The sequence below is a fragment of the Nelumbo nucifera genome, chromosome 1 (assembly GCF_055504915.1).
Source record: "Nelumbo nucifera cultivar China Antique chromosome 1, China Antique-T2T, whole genome shotgun sequence".
Classification (NCBI taxonomy): domain Eukaryota; kingdom Viridiplantae; phylum Streptophyta; class Magnoliopsida; order Proteales; family Nelumbonaceae; genus Nelumbo; species Nelumbo nucifera.
In genome coordinates, this window is record NC_142649.1 from 97,337,461 (window position 1) to 97,354,213 (window position 16,753).

At 43.5% G+C, this 16,753-nt stretch overlaps 1 protein-coding gene across 1 annotated transcript; it reads right to left on the reverse strand.

Annotated features, from left to right (window-relative positions):
• Positions 1 to 10,807: 10,807 nt before the first annotated feature.
• On the reverse strand, positions 10,808 to 15,727 carry LOC148803588 (uncharacterized). The gene is made up of 3 exons (XM_088896549.1): positions 11,608 to 15,727; positions 11,253 to 11,516; positions 10,808 to 11,169 (listed from the first exon to the last, which is right to left on the reverse strand). Exon 1 carries the CDS (start codon positions 14,196 to 14,198, stop codon positions 13,314 to 13,316), a length of 885 nt encoding a protein of 294 aa, XP_088752675.1. The 5' UTR covers positions 14,199 to 15,727; the 3' UTR covers positions 10,808 to 11,169; positions 11,253 to 11,516; positions 11,608 to 13,313.
• Between the last annotated feature and the right edge of the window lie 1,026 nt (positions 15,728 to 16,753).

Genomic DNA, 16,753 nt, shown 5'->3' on the forward strand with positions numbered 1-16,753 from the left:
CCCATAGTTGTCAAGGCAAAGCCTAGGCGCCCTTTGAGGCTCGTCTCGCCTAATCACCTAACAGTTTTCTACTTCCTACTATAAAATATTTTTTTATTCATTTTTTTTTGAGATTATAATTATAAAATAGACATTATTAAACTAAAATAATCATTTTGTGTGTTTATATACTAATTTTTTTATTATTTTCTTATTTATTAGGGTTTAATCAACACAAACATTGCTAAATGCTGTATTGAACCATCAAAAACTTGAAAACCTGAACCAATAAGTAAGGAACAACTAAAAATTTTATCTAATCAGCACATTTTCCTCTTTCATATATTCTTCTTCTTCTTCTACTACCACTACTACCAATATTTTTTATTTTCTTCTTTTCCTATAACAAAAGTAAGGGTTCAGCTTCTATATTTTTTGAATTTTATTTTCCATTTTCCTTTTCTTCTCATGAATATGTTGATTTTCTATACTTTAATATGAAATTTATACTTTTCTTATGAAAATCATGAATAATTATTAAAGAAATATGGTTATGGTACATAAGGAACTATCTTAGGATCTATGTTTTTAACATAAAAAATCCATTGCCTAGGCGACAAGGCGCTCCCCATCACCTAGCCTTGCCTTGGTGCCTTGAAAACTATGGATGCACCTTGCACTTTCATCACCATTGCTCAAAAAAGCATTTCTTGATCAAAGAATGCCAGTTGGGGAATGCCTGTAAAAGAGTTGTGGGTCACAATCCAAGATTGGATTGGTTGCTACTGTCCTAGTTACCATCTCCTTTGTAGATACCTTGTCATAAAAAATGCTTAAATATCATTTTCCCACCCTATCCAAATTACAAAAGAAGGAATGATACTCGAGAATCGAGACAGGACTCTGACCACCTCTTTTATTTAGGCATTTCACCTTTCAATATACAGTAGTTCCACCACTGTTCTAGGACCACCAATTGAAGTTGATTAAGGTGCAAAAGTATGCGAAAATATAGATACATGGTCTGCAGTTTCCACTTTCAAGCTCTTATGGACAGAACACAACTTGGTACTGAGATTTTCATTTCTCTCCTAATCAGCTTGTGAGGCATTTGCACAAACCATACTATACTATAAAAGGGCTAGAAGGTTCCAAATCTCTGTGAGGAAAGCCATCTGTAATTAACCTACTCTGATCTTATCCCATACCTAGCTCCAACATCTTGGTCAATAATTGGAGGGCAGGCACCAGTTATCAACATCAAATTAGCCATCTCTTCCCATTTCCAAGTCATTTAAGTCTTCTAAAAGGATTCCATATCAATGTTCTCCCCAGGACCTCATATTGGCCAGCCACTGGTGCCTCTTTATTTGTAGGCATCAAAAGACTTTGTCTTCCAATTTGTAGGGTCTAGATTAATTCAACAGAGATAAACAAAACTTAAACCACGTGGGTTTCATCTGTCTGTAGTACTCAGTCATATATTAAGATTCCTCCAGAAATGTCTTACATTTTCTGATTTTTTGCCTGGAATATCTATTCAACAAGTTCGAATTCTATGGTGTTAATAAGAGGGAGTATCTTGGAAAGTTACTTAGTTTGTGGCCAATGACACAAAACTCATTATGGTCAGAGCTTGAACGATAAGCAAGGTTTTAAAAAGGCTGAAGGAATAGTTGAGGTATAATGGCCCAATAAGGTGAGGAATGAATCTGAAGGTGTCGCAAGGGGTAAGCCTCAAAAATTAAGAAATTAAAGTTTATAAATGATAAAAGAATATATGATATACTTGAGTTAGAATGACAGAATTACTGACGTTCCTCAATCAAATTGACCAAAGCCGTTTAAGTTCGAAGCCATGTGGTGTCTTGACCCCTCTCTCAAAGAGCTGGTTAATCAAGCGTGGCAAACAGAAACATTGGGGTCTAAGGTGATGAGGGCGGATTTGGCCCTCCAGTGAAATTGTGACACTTGGTACCTCATACCAAATGTGCAGCCTCTCGACAATTTGATAGCTCGAGCTAGTCACAGGCAGCTCGCCATAGGTAGTTCGCCACAGAGCGAGCTTGAGTGCGCCGGCGTCTTGAGCTGCACTCTGAGCTAAGCTCACCTCAGTCCGCGAACTAGTTCACTCCAGGCCCAAGCAAGTGGGTCATCCCGAAGACAACTCGCCTCAAGTAGAATCACTTCGGCATGTTACTGGTAGCTCGCTATGGAGTAACCCGCTGCAGAGTAGCTCACTACAGGGTAGTGCGGCGCCCAGCGAGAAGCTTCTTATTTGACAGAACCGTACCTGCTGCACTGCTCCCGCATCCTTTGTCTGGCGGTGCAGTACCTACAGATTTAGAGAATTGCGCCCACGTCTCTCGACAGGCGGCGCAACGCCTGCCGATTCAGAAGGGTGTACCCACGTCTCTCGACAGGTGGCGTCGCGACCTGCGGGTTGTCTCTTGATTGGCGGGACCGTACCAAGCAACGGTCACTGTAGCCCGCCTGCCTTCAGTCCTGACAATAACGGTCAGCCACCTCGAGACGCTACCTGACAAGCATATCCCGCCATAGTAGGGATACGTGGCCGACTCAGCCGAACTCGTCAGAGCATCGGTATGTAGACATTTCAACTCCCCAAGGATCGAGGTATCGCATATTCACCACTCTTTATCTTTCTCATATTCTTACAAACTTATTCTCTCTCAGCTCGTTACCGAGTTCTAACTTAAGCATCAGAGAGTCCCCGCCAGGTATTCAACCCCGGGTCCCTTTGTCCTTCTTACAGGTACCTCTTGCCCATCACCAACTAGAAGCCTCGTCACTTCTAGCTAGGAGTGGCTGGATTGCGCATCATCAATTGGCACCGTCTGTGGGAATCGTTTCAAGATGCTTCTCTACCAAACTTTCACCAGCATCAATGGCGTCTTCTAGAAACGCCGGGCTTAACAACGGAACAAACACCTCTGGGGGGCACCTCCAAGGTCCCACTGTACGTATTGGACAGTTTACTGTACCCCTCAACACCTTCGGAGTTCCCACGCTGGACCTACCCCAGGTCGCCGAAGCTGTGAACTCCCCACTCCCTTCTGCGGTGAACACCACCTTCGCTGAACCCGCCGTGGTCCCCCCCGCGGTGGGGCAGAGCCAGCTTGGTGACTTAGTGCAGTGCGTACGAGTCATGCAAGCCTAAATGCATCAAGTCCAGCAACTTCAGCATTACCAACAACAAGTCTTGTGTCACTTCTACCAGCAGCAGTTCCCAGCGCTGCAACGGAGCCAGCAGCCAGCCCAACCGCGGTGCCCCATAACACCGCTGAACCAGCAGCCGTTCGATCGCCATTGAAGTGGCCGACCTCCCCGCAGGGGGGAGACCTCCCAGGCCTTGTCCCACAGCAGGAGAGGACCAACAGCCCCCCGCCACCTCGCAGCAACAAGGTCGGTCGAGGAGCGCCCGCCTCACCAAGGTCGGTCCATCCCAGCACGTGCAGCCGGAAGCCTCGCTGGCGGGCAATCGGTTCGAAGTCCTGGCGACAAACTCTGGGCGAAGTCCTTCAACTCGCAAAAGTCAGTTCCAGTCAGACTCTCACCAGGCCAAGGCCCAACCCGACAACACCGAAACAACTAGCACTAGCGCGAACTCAGCCAAAAGGCAGCGGAGGCGGCGTCCCAAAGCCCGCTGTGCACTAATCCTTGAACAGCTCGCAGAGCTTGACCAACCCAAGCAGCCCGAAGGTAAGGCGGGAGCGGACCCGGGGGTCACGAAGGTTGCACCCTCCTTTACGTACCATCTCCCCTCTCTCCTGACCTCCTAATGGATCCCATGCCAAAAGGCTTTAAAATTCCCCCTCTGGACAAGTACGATGGGTCGTTCGATCCGAATGACCATGTGGACTCCTTTCAGTCCCAGATGCACCTTGCCGGAGCTAGCGAAGCCTGCATGTGCATCGCCTTCTCCACGACCTTCAGAGGAGTAGCGCGCACCTGGTATAGAAATCTCCCATCCGGGGCAATCCGGAGCTGGGCGCAGTTCGTGCAAGCGTTCACCTCGCACTTCATCACTAGCAAGAAGTGTCCAAGGTTGCAGGAAAGCCTTCTCAGCATCATCCAGAAAGAGGGAGAGTGCATCCGGAGCTACATCAAGCGCTTCAACGACACCTGCCTCTCGATCCCGAACTTGGACCCCGCCGTTAGACTCACCGCGGCCAAAGGATGAGTCACTCACCGGGAGTTCAAGTGGCACGTGGTAGCGAGCAAGCCTAAGGACATCACCGCATTCCTCAAGCTCGCTGACCAATTCATCGAGACCGAGGAGGAAATGAATAAAAAATCCGGAGCTCCAGTAGAGAAGAGGAGGAGACACGACGACAAAGACCTCGGCACTGCATAAGTCCTAGTCGCCTCTTCGGAATGGGCAAAGTTTAGGAGTGGACTTCGATTCACTCCCAGAGCCTAAGGGCTAAAGTGCCGAACTGGCAAAGACCTCGGCATCACATAAGACCTAGTCGCCTCTTTGGCATGTGCAAAGTCCAGGAGTGGACTACGAGTCACTTCCAAAGCCTAAGGGCCACAATACTGCTGAAAGACCCAGTCGCCTCTACGGCATGGGCAACATTGCTGCTTAAGACCCAGTCGCCTTTTCGGTATGGGCAAAGCCTAGGAGTTGACTACGAGTCGCTCCCCGAAGCCTAAGGGCCACACTACTGCTTAAGACTCATTCGCCTCTACAGCATGGGCAAAGTCCAGGAGTGGACTACGAGTCGCTCCCCGAAGCCTAAGGGCAACAATACTACTACTGAAAGACCCAGTCGCCTCTACGGCATGGGCAACACTGCTGCTTAAGACCCAGTTGCCTCTTCGGCATGGGCAAAAGTCCAGGAGTGGACCATGAGTCGCTCCCAAGGCCTAAAGGCCACAATACTGCTTAAGACCCAATCACCTCTACGGCATGGGCAACACTACTGCTTAAGACCCAGTCGCCTCTACAGCATGGGCCACACTACTGCTTAAGACCCAGCTGCCTCTACGGCATGGGCCACACTACTACTCAAGACCCAGCCACCTCGTCGGCATGGGCGAAATCAACAAAAGCTGACTATAAGTCACCCCCAGAGCCTAAGGGCTACAATACTAAACTAGTAGAGACCTCCTCACCACTTACAGGCAGCTTGCCACTTATAGGCAACTCGCCACTATAAGGCAGCTCGCCACTTGCAGGCAACTCGCCACTTGCAGGCAGTTCGCCACTTGCAGGCAACTTGCCACTTGCAGGCAGCTCGCCACTTGCAGGCAACTCGCCACTTGTAGGAAGATCGCCACTATAAGGCAGCTCACCACTTACAGGCAGCTTGCCACTTGCAGGTAGCTCGCCACTTACAGGCATCTCGCCACTTACAGGCAGCTCCCAGAGCCTAAGAAATTGAATCAGCGCTTACGAGCTAGTTGACTTATGGGCCAAAAAGAGAAATCTACTCCCTTCGCCGAGTTACTCTCGGCTCGGGAGTGGGGGGCAAATGATGAGGGTGGATTTGGCCCTCTAGTGAAATTGTGACACTTGGCACCTCATGCCAAATGTGCAGCCTCTTGACAACTAGACAGCTCGAGCTAGCCACAGGCAGCTTGCCATAGGCAGCTCGCCACAGAGCGAGCTCGAGTGCGTCGGCATCCCGAGCTGCACTCCGAGCTAAGCTCACCTCAGTCCGTGAACTAGTTCACTCCAGGCCCAAGCAAGTGGGTCATCCCGAAGACAACTCGCCTCAAGCAGAATCACTTCGGCACGTCACCGATAGCTTGCTACGGAGTAACCCGCTACAGGGTAGCTCGCTGCAGGGTAGCATGGCACCCAACGAGAAGTTTCTTATCAGACAAAACCGTACCTACCGCACTGCTCCCGCGTCCTTTGTCTGGCGGCATAGCACCTGCGGCACAATGCCTGCCGATTCAGAAGGTTGTACCCACGTCTCTCGACAGGTGGCGTCGTGACCTGTGGGTTGTCTCCTGATTGGCGGGACCGTACCAAGCAACGATCACTGTAGCCCGCCTGCCTTCAGTCCTGACAATAACAGTCAGCCACCTCGAGACGCTGCCTGACAAGCATATCCCGCCACAGCAGGGATACGTGGCCGATTCAGCCGAACTCGTCAGAGCATCGGTATATAGACATTTCAACTCCCCAGGGACCGAGGTATCGCATATTCACCACTCTTTAGCTTTCTCATATTCTTACAAACTTATTCTCTCTCAGCTCGCTATCGAGTTCTAACTTAAGCATCGGAGAGTCCCCGCCGGGTATTCAACCCCGGGTCCCTTCGTCCTTCTTGCAGGTACCTTTTGCTCATCGCCAGCTAGAAGCCTCGTCACTTCCAGCTAGGAGTGGCCGGATTGTGCATCATCATAAGGCATTAAAATTTATTAAGAAAAGAAATACCTTAGTTTCTAAACTTAAAACTTGGAATAAGCTTCATTTTGGAAATAAGGCATTAAAATTTATTAAGAAAAGAAATACCTTAGTTTCTAAACTTAAAACTTGGAATAAGCTTCATTTTGGAAATATATTTAAGAAAAAGAAAGAAGTGTTGGATGCTCTCGAGAAGGTCCAAAAAAAGTTGGCAATAATAACCATGATAGAGCCTTAATCAACTTGCAAACCGCCTTGCAGAAGCAATTAAATAAATTGTTAATTAGAGAAGACGTGTATTGGGTCAGAAATCAAGAATAAACTGGATTAACCTTGGAGATAGGAACAACAGATTTTTTTCATTTAACTTCAACTATAAGAAAGGCTAGAAATAGAATTATTTTTGTAAAAAATAAGGGTAAATCTCTTAAACACCCCCTACTGTTTGGCCTAATGACATGCGGTACCCCTACTGTTTAGCTATTGTCTTGCGGTTCCCTTAAGTTTTCTGACAATTGTCCAATTCCTCCCCTGTCGTTACTCGACCGTTGGGTCCTGTTTGCATGTGACACCACGTGATTGATACTTTTTCCATAATTCCCAAACTGCCCTTTTACGGTCGAAAATACCCTTTTGGTTTTAGTTCGGGATTGTTGGCTATGTCAACACTGAACCGATTGGACCTGTCACCAACACTAGAACTAAGGCTCACTGGCGTTGATTGTCAGCGTCGACATCGTCGGTGTGGTGGACTTTTTGTAGAGTATGTTATCAATCACCGACATCCTCTTATAGAACGACGACCCATGGAGGGTTTTGAAACCCGTTTTAACTTGCAGCGTCGGGGGTGTCGACAGTGTCAGTGCCGACACTGTCGACACCGTCGTTGGTGACCCCAAAAGGGTTTTGAAACTCACGATGTGGGGGAGGATAACGATAATGACTCCAATGCGTTGCGCCACTGCCAATGCGGTGTGGGGGAGGAGAGATGAGAACGGCGGTGGGATTCCATTTAGACTAGATGTAGTCATTGACTGTCATCTGTTTGACGAAATGCCCAGACCCCCCCTCCCAGCCCCCACCCATCACGCCTAGCCCCCCCGCATGCCCAGCCCCCCAACCTCCAAGCCCCCCTCCCCCCCTTCCACCCCGTATGCCCAGTCACCCGTATGTGACCTCTAATCTGTTCTAATGATTGCAGGTACAAAAAATGTGAGTGGGCACCATGAATGTGGTGTGCCCATGCAGTGGAGAGTGTGTCATAGTCGTGGCTAGGAATGGAAAGCCTGAGAACGTTGGCCAACAGTTCTATGGGTGCCACTACTATGTAAGTAGGTTATCAGTTAGGTAATTTTGTTGTAGTTTGCCCAACATGGTCTAAGTTTAATAACATGTATTTGTTGTAGTTTGCCCCTGATAAACGATGCAACTTTTTCTTATGGAAAGATGAAGCAATGATGTGTCCCTGTGGCATTAGGCTATGCCGAGTGTTCACATCAAAAAAGCCTAGCAGCCAAGAAAAATGGTTATGGGTGTGCGCAAAGCCTCAGGGAAGAAAAAAAATTGTTATTCCATAATTATTTTGTTCAATGACTTATGAAAATTCAATTTTTTTTTGTAGGATGCAGGTGACTGTAAATTCTTTTCATGGGTAACACCGGTGGATAATATAACCATGAAAGCAGATGATGGTTCAGGACCTTCTAGAATAAATGAAAGGTCATCTATGGACACATTAGATGAAGTAGTAGCAGTTGTACAATCTAAGAAGGATAGTTTGGATAGGATGTCCAAATTTTGTGATAAGTTATTGAAGCGTATCAAGGATTTACGCATAAAAGATTCATGATGTGGCTTTCTAATTTTCACATTAGTGTTTGAAGGTGTCTATTTAATCAAACAATTGTGAAAGATTCATGAACTAGTAGCAGTTGTACTGTCTCTCTCTCTCTCATATGTTTTATCAAACAATGGAGGTGTCTGTTTAATCAAGCAGTTGTGAAAGATTCATGAACTAGTTGCACCTTTTTTCATATACAGACTGATTCCATAACTGGTTCTATAACATACACAGAACCAGTTCAGCACTATCAAATTTACTCCTGCTACAATGTATTTACCCCTGCATTGAGATCAATACCAGGATTGTCAAATTTAGCAGTCATGGGTGGGGCATTCAAGTTCCTACTACAATTATGTCATTGGTGGGCCAGTCAAGTTCCTACTACAATGTAGAGCAACAACCTTTCTTCCTTTCTCAACTGAAGGAATAGCACCCAACCCAGTCAAATACATTAAATCAGTATATTCAAAGATAGACTATCAGTTATGAAATCAGTCTAAATACCTATGAAATCAGTCTAAACACCTACATCAAACACCTATATCCATATGAAATCATTCCATTCAGTTGGGGTTTCAACTGAATCAAACACCTGCATCCATATGAAATCAGTCCATTCAGTTGGGGTTTCAACCGAATCAAACACCTCCGTCCATGTTAGACAGTTTTGTATGCCCTTAGCTTCAATCAGAATGATGTACTTTATGAGTTTATTGTAAATGAATAAAGATACATATTTGATTCATGTTCCCTTGGTATGTTTCTGTGTAATACCCTTAAACTGGACACTTAATGAGACTCGTGTTAGTTTAGAATGTTCACAGCCAGTGGGTCGGTCTAGGGAGACCTATCCTGACAAGGCTGACACTGTAGTGCCACCAAGTCGGTTGGGGTGGCTTGTCTCAGCTGCCAGGGTGAGACCCTAGGCACATACAGTGTAGGATTAATTGAATCTTTGAACTGGACCAGATTTCCAGTATTGCCCTGGACCTTGGAGATTGATGGGCAAAACTGGAAAGTTACACCTGACCCCTAGACTCGATTATGATACTGCACTAGGTGTCGGATTGGGCTATCTTTGATGTACCAATCAGTGAGATCCTTAGTGGGGGTCAAAACCTGAGTATGTTGGGATAGTCCGAGAATTCATCTGAGTGGGTAATCATAGTGACAAGATCAGCCCCTTTGTCGGACAAAGGTAATGATCGGGGATGCACTCTCACTGATGGAAACCAAGACTGCCGGCAACCGATTTCAACCGTTGAGATTTGTTTTGCAAAATATATTTTATATAAGATATAAAAGTATATATATATGGTTTCTAAATTGTTTGCAAGAAGGTTTTAATTCCCGGGATCCATGTGAGTGGAGAGTGCAACACTGTTCCTTGCAGCCGAGGGAGAGGTCATCTCTTGTCGGGCAGTGTATGATCATTATGGGCTGAGAGGTTAAGTGTAAGACCATTGAGGATAATACCTGATGGGCTAATCTTGCATCTGCCCACAGTCCCTGGGTGTTACAAGGTGGCTTGGCCCAGGGACCTCTTAGGGTAAGTGTTGGGCCCGTAGAGCCCATTTGATGGGTTTCAGGGGGTGCACTGTCTTTAACAGTGTATTCGGCCAGGCCTTGTAACAAAGGCTGGGCCGAACCCATGTGGTTGATGTGTAGATCAATGCTTGGGTCCCACGCCATACAAGGAAGCCCAACTAGGCAGCAGTTAAGAGGGTTAAGTGAGCACATAAGCTTAATGGGCCTAAAGCCCATTTCGAACTGGGCTGTTTATTTAGTTAATAAAGGGGCGAAATCTGAAGTGGATCAGCTAATAGGATTGGGCTTAGACCCTATCCACTTAGAGAGTCCAAGATCTAAATAAGATTTAGATCTGGAAACCTCCTAATCAGATTAGGAGATGGCTGATCTGATCTCTAGATAAGATAAGGATTACCCCTTATCACTTAAAGGGACTTCTAACCCAAATATGATTTGGATTAGCAACTCCTAATCTGATTAGGAGCTGATCCCTTTAAGATTATAAAAGAAGAAGGGGCGACAACCTAAAAGACACACAAATCATCAGGTTTTCTTTAGTGCTGAAATCAAGAAGAGAATTCTGCTCCCTGCAAATACTCTCTTGCCGCCTCCCTGTTCTTGCCGCCCTGTTTGCCAGTTCGATCTCCACTTGTGGGAGAAGTCAAGATTGGATCTTGACATCAGTCCTTTGAGAAAGGATTGAAAGGAAACTGTGCTCACGTACCATCTTGCTGATTCTTGCGAAGGACAGAGTTCTTGGAGAAGAATACTGCTGATTCTGCTCCACCTGCACTGCGCCATCTTCAATGGGAACAGTCTTTGGATCCTTCCTTGGGCGTGAACACCTTCGTTGGGAGATATTATTTCTCCGTATCAGGTATAATCCTTCCCACTCCTTTTTGGTTTAGATCTGGTTCAGTTTATGGTTCAGAATTGATCCTTGAAAATATGATTTTCTAAATGGGGAATACGATTCCCAGTTGAAGGGAGAGAAAAATTTTTGAAATTCGCCCCTTATTCCGCAATCTTTTGGGCGTCCATAGGATGGATCTCTCATCCCTTCAGTCCATATGCAAGCTGATATGCATAACCTGTATCAACTGAAGCAAACACTTACATCAAACCCAACTTGCATCAAACACTTGTATCCATATGCATTAAATCTAAGGAATTCAAATGAATTCCAAAGAATTCCAAAAAGTAAGAACTATATCAACTGTATCAATACACAAGTTCTATAATCACTAAAAAGTTCATATGCTCTCTCCTACATCATTGTTCCAAAGTTCAAATATAATCACTAACAAGTTCTATGTGTCAAAATATATCAAAGTTCAAAATAATAATAATAATAATAACACAACTGAAAGTTGTGTTCCTCTACCTCTCATGGTTGGGAGTATCTCAAATCCTAGCTACTCTGTTCCCCTGCCTACACACACCAATTAAAATGAAAATCAGTACAAACTTTAACTGACATACTAAATTGTTATGAGAAAACAAAAATGTCCTCACCTGTCTTCCTAATGAAGCAATGTCTGGATGTTGCAAGTTCCCCATGTCAGTTCTACCGCCTATACCTTCACTAACAGACCACCCCCTCCCCCTCCCCCTTATTCTACCACCCCTATCGGGCATTCCACTTGCTGCTCCATTACCACCTGCTGCTCCTGATGATGAGCCAGCAACAACTTGTGTGGAAATAGCCCCTCTCCTGGGTGGCAAGACTTTCCTTCTTGCAGACTGGGTATGATCATGATCAGCAACAAGCCCTCCACCCTACAATTCAAATACCCTAGTTAGTACACAATACACAAGTAAAAAATCATTCATAACTTCATTTATGTTGAGTCTTGAGTGATTTTTTTACCCCTGGAGTCTCTTTATTCATATTCGGAGAATGGGCTTTGCAATTCCTTCTGTTGTGCCCTGTTACACCACAAATGGAACACCTAACAGTCTTTCGTTCTAGTGGGGCACGGTATAATGGGGATGCTTCATCCTCTTCTCTTCTTCTCATGGTTGGGGGTCGACCTAGCCTCCTCCTCACTATGGGGGGTCTAACCGGGTGGTGTTGCACTTGTTGCCAGTTTTTCTATCTCGGGAGAGCATGAATAAAATGACTGTACACCTTTTCATATGTTGCCTTGTGGAAGGTTTTGTCACATAGGTCCTCCACCTTACCTCTTGTAAAGGTAAGCACTGCAAGTGCATGAGCACAAGGTAGGCCACTTATGTCCCAAACTTTACATGTACATGACATTGACATTTTCAACCAAGTCAGCTCCTAGTGTTTGAAACTCATATTGCCCTAATTGGAAAATCCTAACAGACCTATTCAAACACAATAAGTAAGTACATGTGCAATGAATTGCTCAAGCCAAAAAATACAATAAGTATATGGGCAATAAACATCACCTAGCTTCCCTTGATCTCTTGTCAATGATTGATTGCACTTTAGGCAACGGACCAGACCTAAGTGTAGTGGATGCTTTGTGTCTATAATAAATCTTCTGCATCCATCTTTTCCTTATGTCCTCTAACATCTCAACAATCGACATTGCTCTGGCCTCTCCAATCCATACATTAAATGACTCTTTCTAGTTGTTTGTTATGTCATTAGACTTAATTGATGGATCAAACCCATGCCTGGACCATGTGTCGGGGGGAATCCTGCTAAGCCATTCAAATTCATCTCTGGACATGCTTTTGATTACTTCCATGTAATGAACAAAGTCAGACTGGGTATATGATTTCCCAGCAGCCCATACAACATCTTTCAATGCCTTCCCCTTGAATAGCTTTTTGAAGTTGCTATATAGATGTCGTAGATAGAACCTATGATTTACACCAGGCATGCAACACAACACTGCTTCAACAATGCCCAGCAAACAAGCATCACATTTATTGGTGCTATTTGTAATCAAAACAAAGGAAATTATGCATTAATTCAACCAAACAAATATATACATACCTTCTACCTATCCGACATAAATGTTCATCTGTGTGGGTCATCAATACCCAGAGCATCTCTTAACTCAACCAAGAACCGTGTCCAATTGTCTCTACTTTTAGCTTCCACCACAGAATATGCAATAAGAAAAATTCCATTATTGCCATCAATCCCTATAGCTATGAGTATTATACCTCCTATTGCACCAGTCTTGGTGTGGCAACCATCCAGTCCAATTATCTTTCTGTAACCATTCAAGAACCCATCCCTTGGACCTATAAGGCATATGAATACTCTCTTGAAAACCCCATATGTGTCTTCTTCTGTTGCAAGTGGGGCATACAACTTCACAACAGACCCAGGGTTGCTTGTAAGCAAGGCTGTACAATACTAAGGGAGTATTGCATATGAATCTGCCAAACATTATTCTAATTTCAAACCTAACTACACTGCTTAACATGATAGGATCAACCCTTAACAACCCTTCAATCTTTGTTGATAGCCATGTATTTGTTGCCTCTCTATTTGTAGTCACCCCGATACAACTATGTGTATCATTGAGGGTCTTAACTATGAAGCTGCCTCCATCATGGCTAAGGGAGGCATGAATTCTCCAGCCACAGTCAACTACAACACACTCCAGTAAACCTACACTTCTCATTTTTCTTTCTTTTAATTTCTATACCCTTTACCACACAATATTGTCTCAATGCTTGACTAAACTCTTTCACATTGGTAAACTCCATACCAACCCAAAATATTGGTTTGGAAAAGTCAAAGTCCAGTGTATTGCCCCTCTCCCTTGGACAACCATACTCACTAGTAGGCTCATAATCAGACAAATCAGCACCACCACCATCATGTACACCCTCATTACCATCATCCTCATCCGGACCCTCATGATCCCCACCATCCGAACTCTCTTGATCCCCATCATCATCATCTTCCCCACCATCATCATCCAAATAATCCTTACCATCATCATAAGAATAATCCTCACCATCATCATACAAACCCTCAAATTCCCCATCATCAATATCATGATGACCATCCAACCCCTCATCATTGCCATGGCTATGATCGGCAACATCATCAATTACATAGTAGTCAACATCATCATCATCATCATCTTGCATTTGTTCCTTTCCCTTGCCATTGCACCCATCATCCATACTAACACACTTGGCTTCGGTATAAGTAATATAGAATATTATCTTACGGAGGTCCCCATGGATGGCAAACATGTCCATCACATCATTTTCACAACCAAGAACTCCTAAATGCTCTTCTAAATCCCAACCTGGTATCCTGTAGTTGATAGTCACAATGCTTCCAGGAGGTATAGCAACCAATGAATAGAAGTCATTCAAGATGTCTAGATAACAAATCCTGTCACTATCAACATTATCCACATGTCCAACTTGGCCATTTACGTATGATGACTTCCCATCTGTGGACTTCCAAAGGCCACCATAATTGATGATGAACATGTATCTACTCCCATCCATCACCTACATCATAGACAGGGACAAATATAGTTACAACATAAGCTACACAATAAGTACACAATAAGCTACACAATAGGCTACACAATAAGCACCATAACCTACAAAATAAGCTACACCACAACCAAAAACATAAGCTACACTATGAACTAGAACAATTCCAATCATGGGCCCTACACTTGAAATAGTGTTTCATACATTGGTATTGACATATTCATGCGATATTGACAGATTCATGCTAAAACAGTGTTTCAGACATTTTGTCGAGCACTTGGACCCATGTGTTAATCGCATGTGTATGAATTAGAGCAGACACATGGATCCCAACACACCACATATACCCAGATCTACGAGTGGGCCCCCAAAACCTCCAAGTGCCGTTTTACCCTAATTTGTCAACGAATCCCTAGGAGTGGTCCCCAAAAACCTAGCTAAAAAACACATAAAAAGCTGGACCATACCTCTGTGATGATAGAAAATGCAGGCTATCTCAAAGAAAGTTGTAAGAAAAATATTCGAATCCCATTGCAAAACAGTAAAAATTTGTAAGAAAAATATTCTAAGAACAACTAACTCAGAGAGACGACAAATGGCATCCCTCCCTCAAAAAAACATAACGGAAATGCATGTTTTTGATACAAACTTGCTATGCACCGTCGTACAACCTACCGAAGTTTGCAGCGGCAGTCGTGGAAGACGACTGTTGTTCTTCTCCGCATGAATGATGATGTATTTCTCTCCAATGAATGATGATAAATAGTGTTTGGGCGAGAGTAATACTTTAATCCCTCCCTCATTAAGGGAGGGCAAAAACATAATTTGAAAAATGGTGCAAAATGAGTTCGATATGAGTGAGAGTTAATGGAAGGGTAAAAATGTAAAATCATCTTTTCCATCCCGATTTAACGACAAATGACAATTGTCAAAAAACTTAAGGGTACCGCAAGACAATAGCTAAACAGTAGGGGTACCGCGTGTCATTAGGCCAAATAGTAGGGGATGTTTAAGAGATTTACCCTAAAAATAATATGGGTGAGAGGCTTGAAGAGCACTGGAGCATTACTAATCACTTTGTGGAGGAATTTGAGAAGAGGTTCCAAACTGAGGGCACTAGTGGCATTGAAGATTTCATTTGTGGTATTGATAAGTGTGTCATGGATGAGCAAAAATAAGGTTATTACTATAGAAGTCTTCAACACTAAGATTTTTAAGGCTTGCAGTCGATAGGTGATTTGAAAGCACCCGGTCCTGATGGGTTTAATGCCCTATTCTTTAAGAAGTTTTGGGATATTCTAAAAGAATTTTTTTGCGAGGTCATTAGAGCCTTTTTCCACTCTGGAAGGCTATGCCTCATATTGAATAAAACCTTCATTGTTGTTATCCCCAAATTTGACAATCTAGAAATTGCAAACAATTACAAACCAATCAACCTATGTTATGTTATTTACAAAGTAATCACAAAAATCCTAGTTAATAGAGGGCCCATTTGGCGTGTCTTTTTGAGAAGATCTTCTTGTAGTTCTAACAGTCAAAAGACGCATTGAGCTTTTGAAATAAGATCTGGGTAGCCCGAAGATAGTCTGGCAAACACACGTCTTTCCATGTGTCTGCCCACGTATTTTCGCACGAGATTAAAATGCGGAAGGCGTGGGAAGCTTCATTTGAAGCTTCCTAAAATCAGCCCGAAATGGGCTTCTCGCATCTTTTGGTGGCTAGATATTCCGCAAGCCAAACGGGAATAGACCAAAAATCAATCTTCCCGGCTTGTAAACAACCGAAAGACCGCACGGAAAGATGCGCCCAACGGGCCCAAAATCAAGCTATTTCTGGAAGACTTAGGTGGTGTTTGATTGCACTTTTCAGACGTCTAAATCTGAAAATGTTGCTTTTCAGATGCCACCTTTGTTTGGTGTTGCATTTGAAATAGGGTTTGAAAAGTTTTTTTTCAGACCTGAAATTTTTACTCAGGCCTATCACTTAACGCGCTTAGACACGTTTCAGACATGACCTAAAGTCAAAAATACCCCTCCCCATTCAACATCTCTCTCTCATCTTCATACAACTCTCCTTCTCCCCACCCTGTCTTCTTGCCACCGCTGTTGCAACTTGCAGCGGCGATTCTCTTGCTCTCTCTTTCACCCTTATCTTCTCGCCATTGCTGCTGCAACTTGCAGCACAGTTCTCTCTCTCTCTCTCTCTCTCTCCACTGCCACCGTTGCTGCAGCTTGTAGTAGCGGTAGTTCGATGAATAGTAATAATAATAATTATTATTTATAAATTATTTTTATTAATTATAAATTATTTTAATATTTTTTATTAAAAATTAATTATTTTTTATTAATTTTACTTGTATTATTTATTAATTATTTTTATTAACTAGTAATTTTTAATCACTCCATTACTTTTTAAAAATTATTTTAATTTTTATTTATGTAAATTATTAATTAGTAATTATTTTAATATTTTTATAGTCATTAATTATTTTTTTAATTTTAATCATTTTATTTGTTAATTAGTAATTAGTAATTATTAATTTTTTTATTTGTATTGTTTCAATA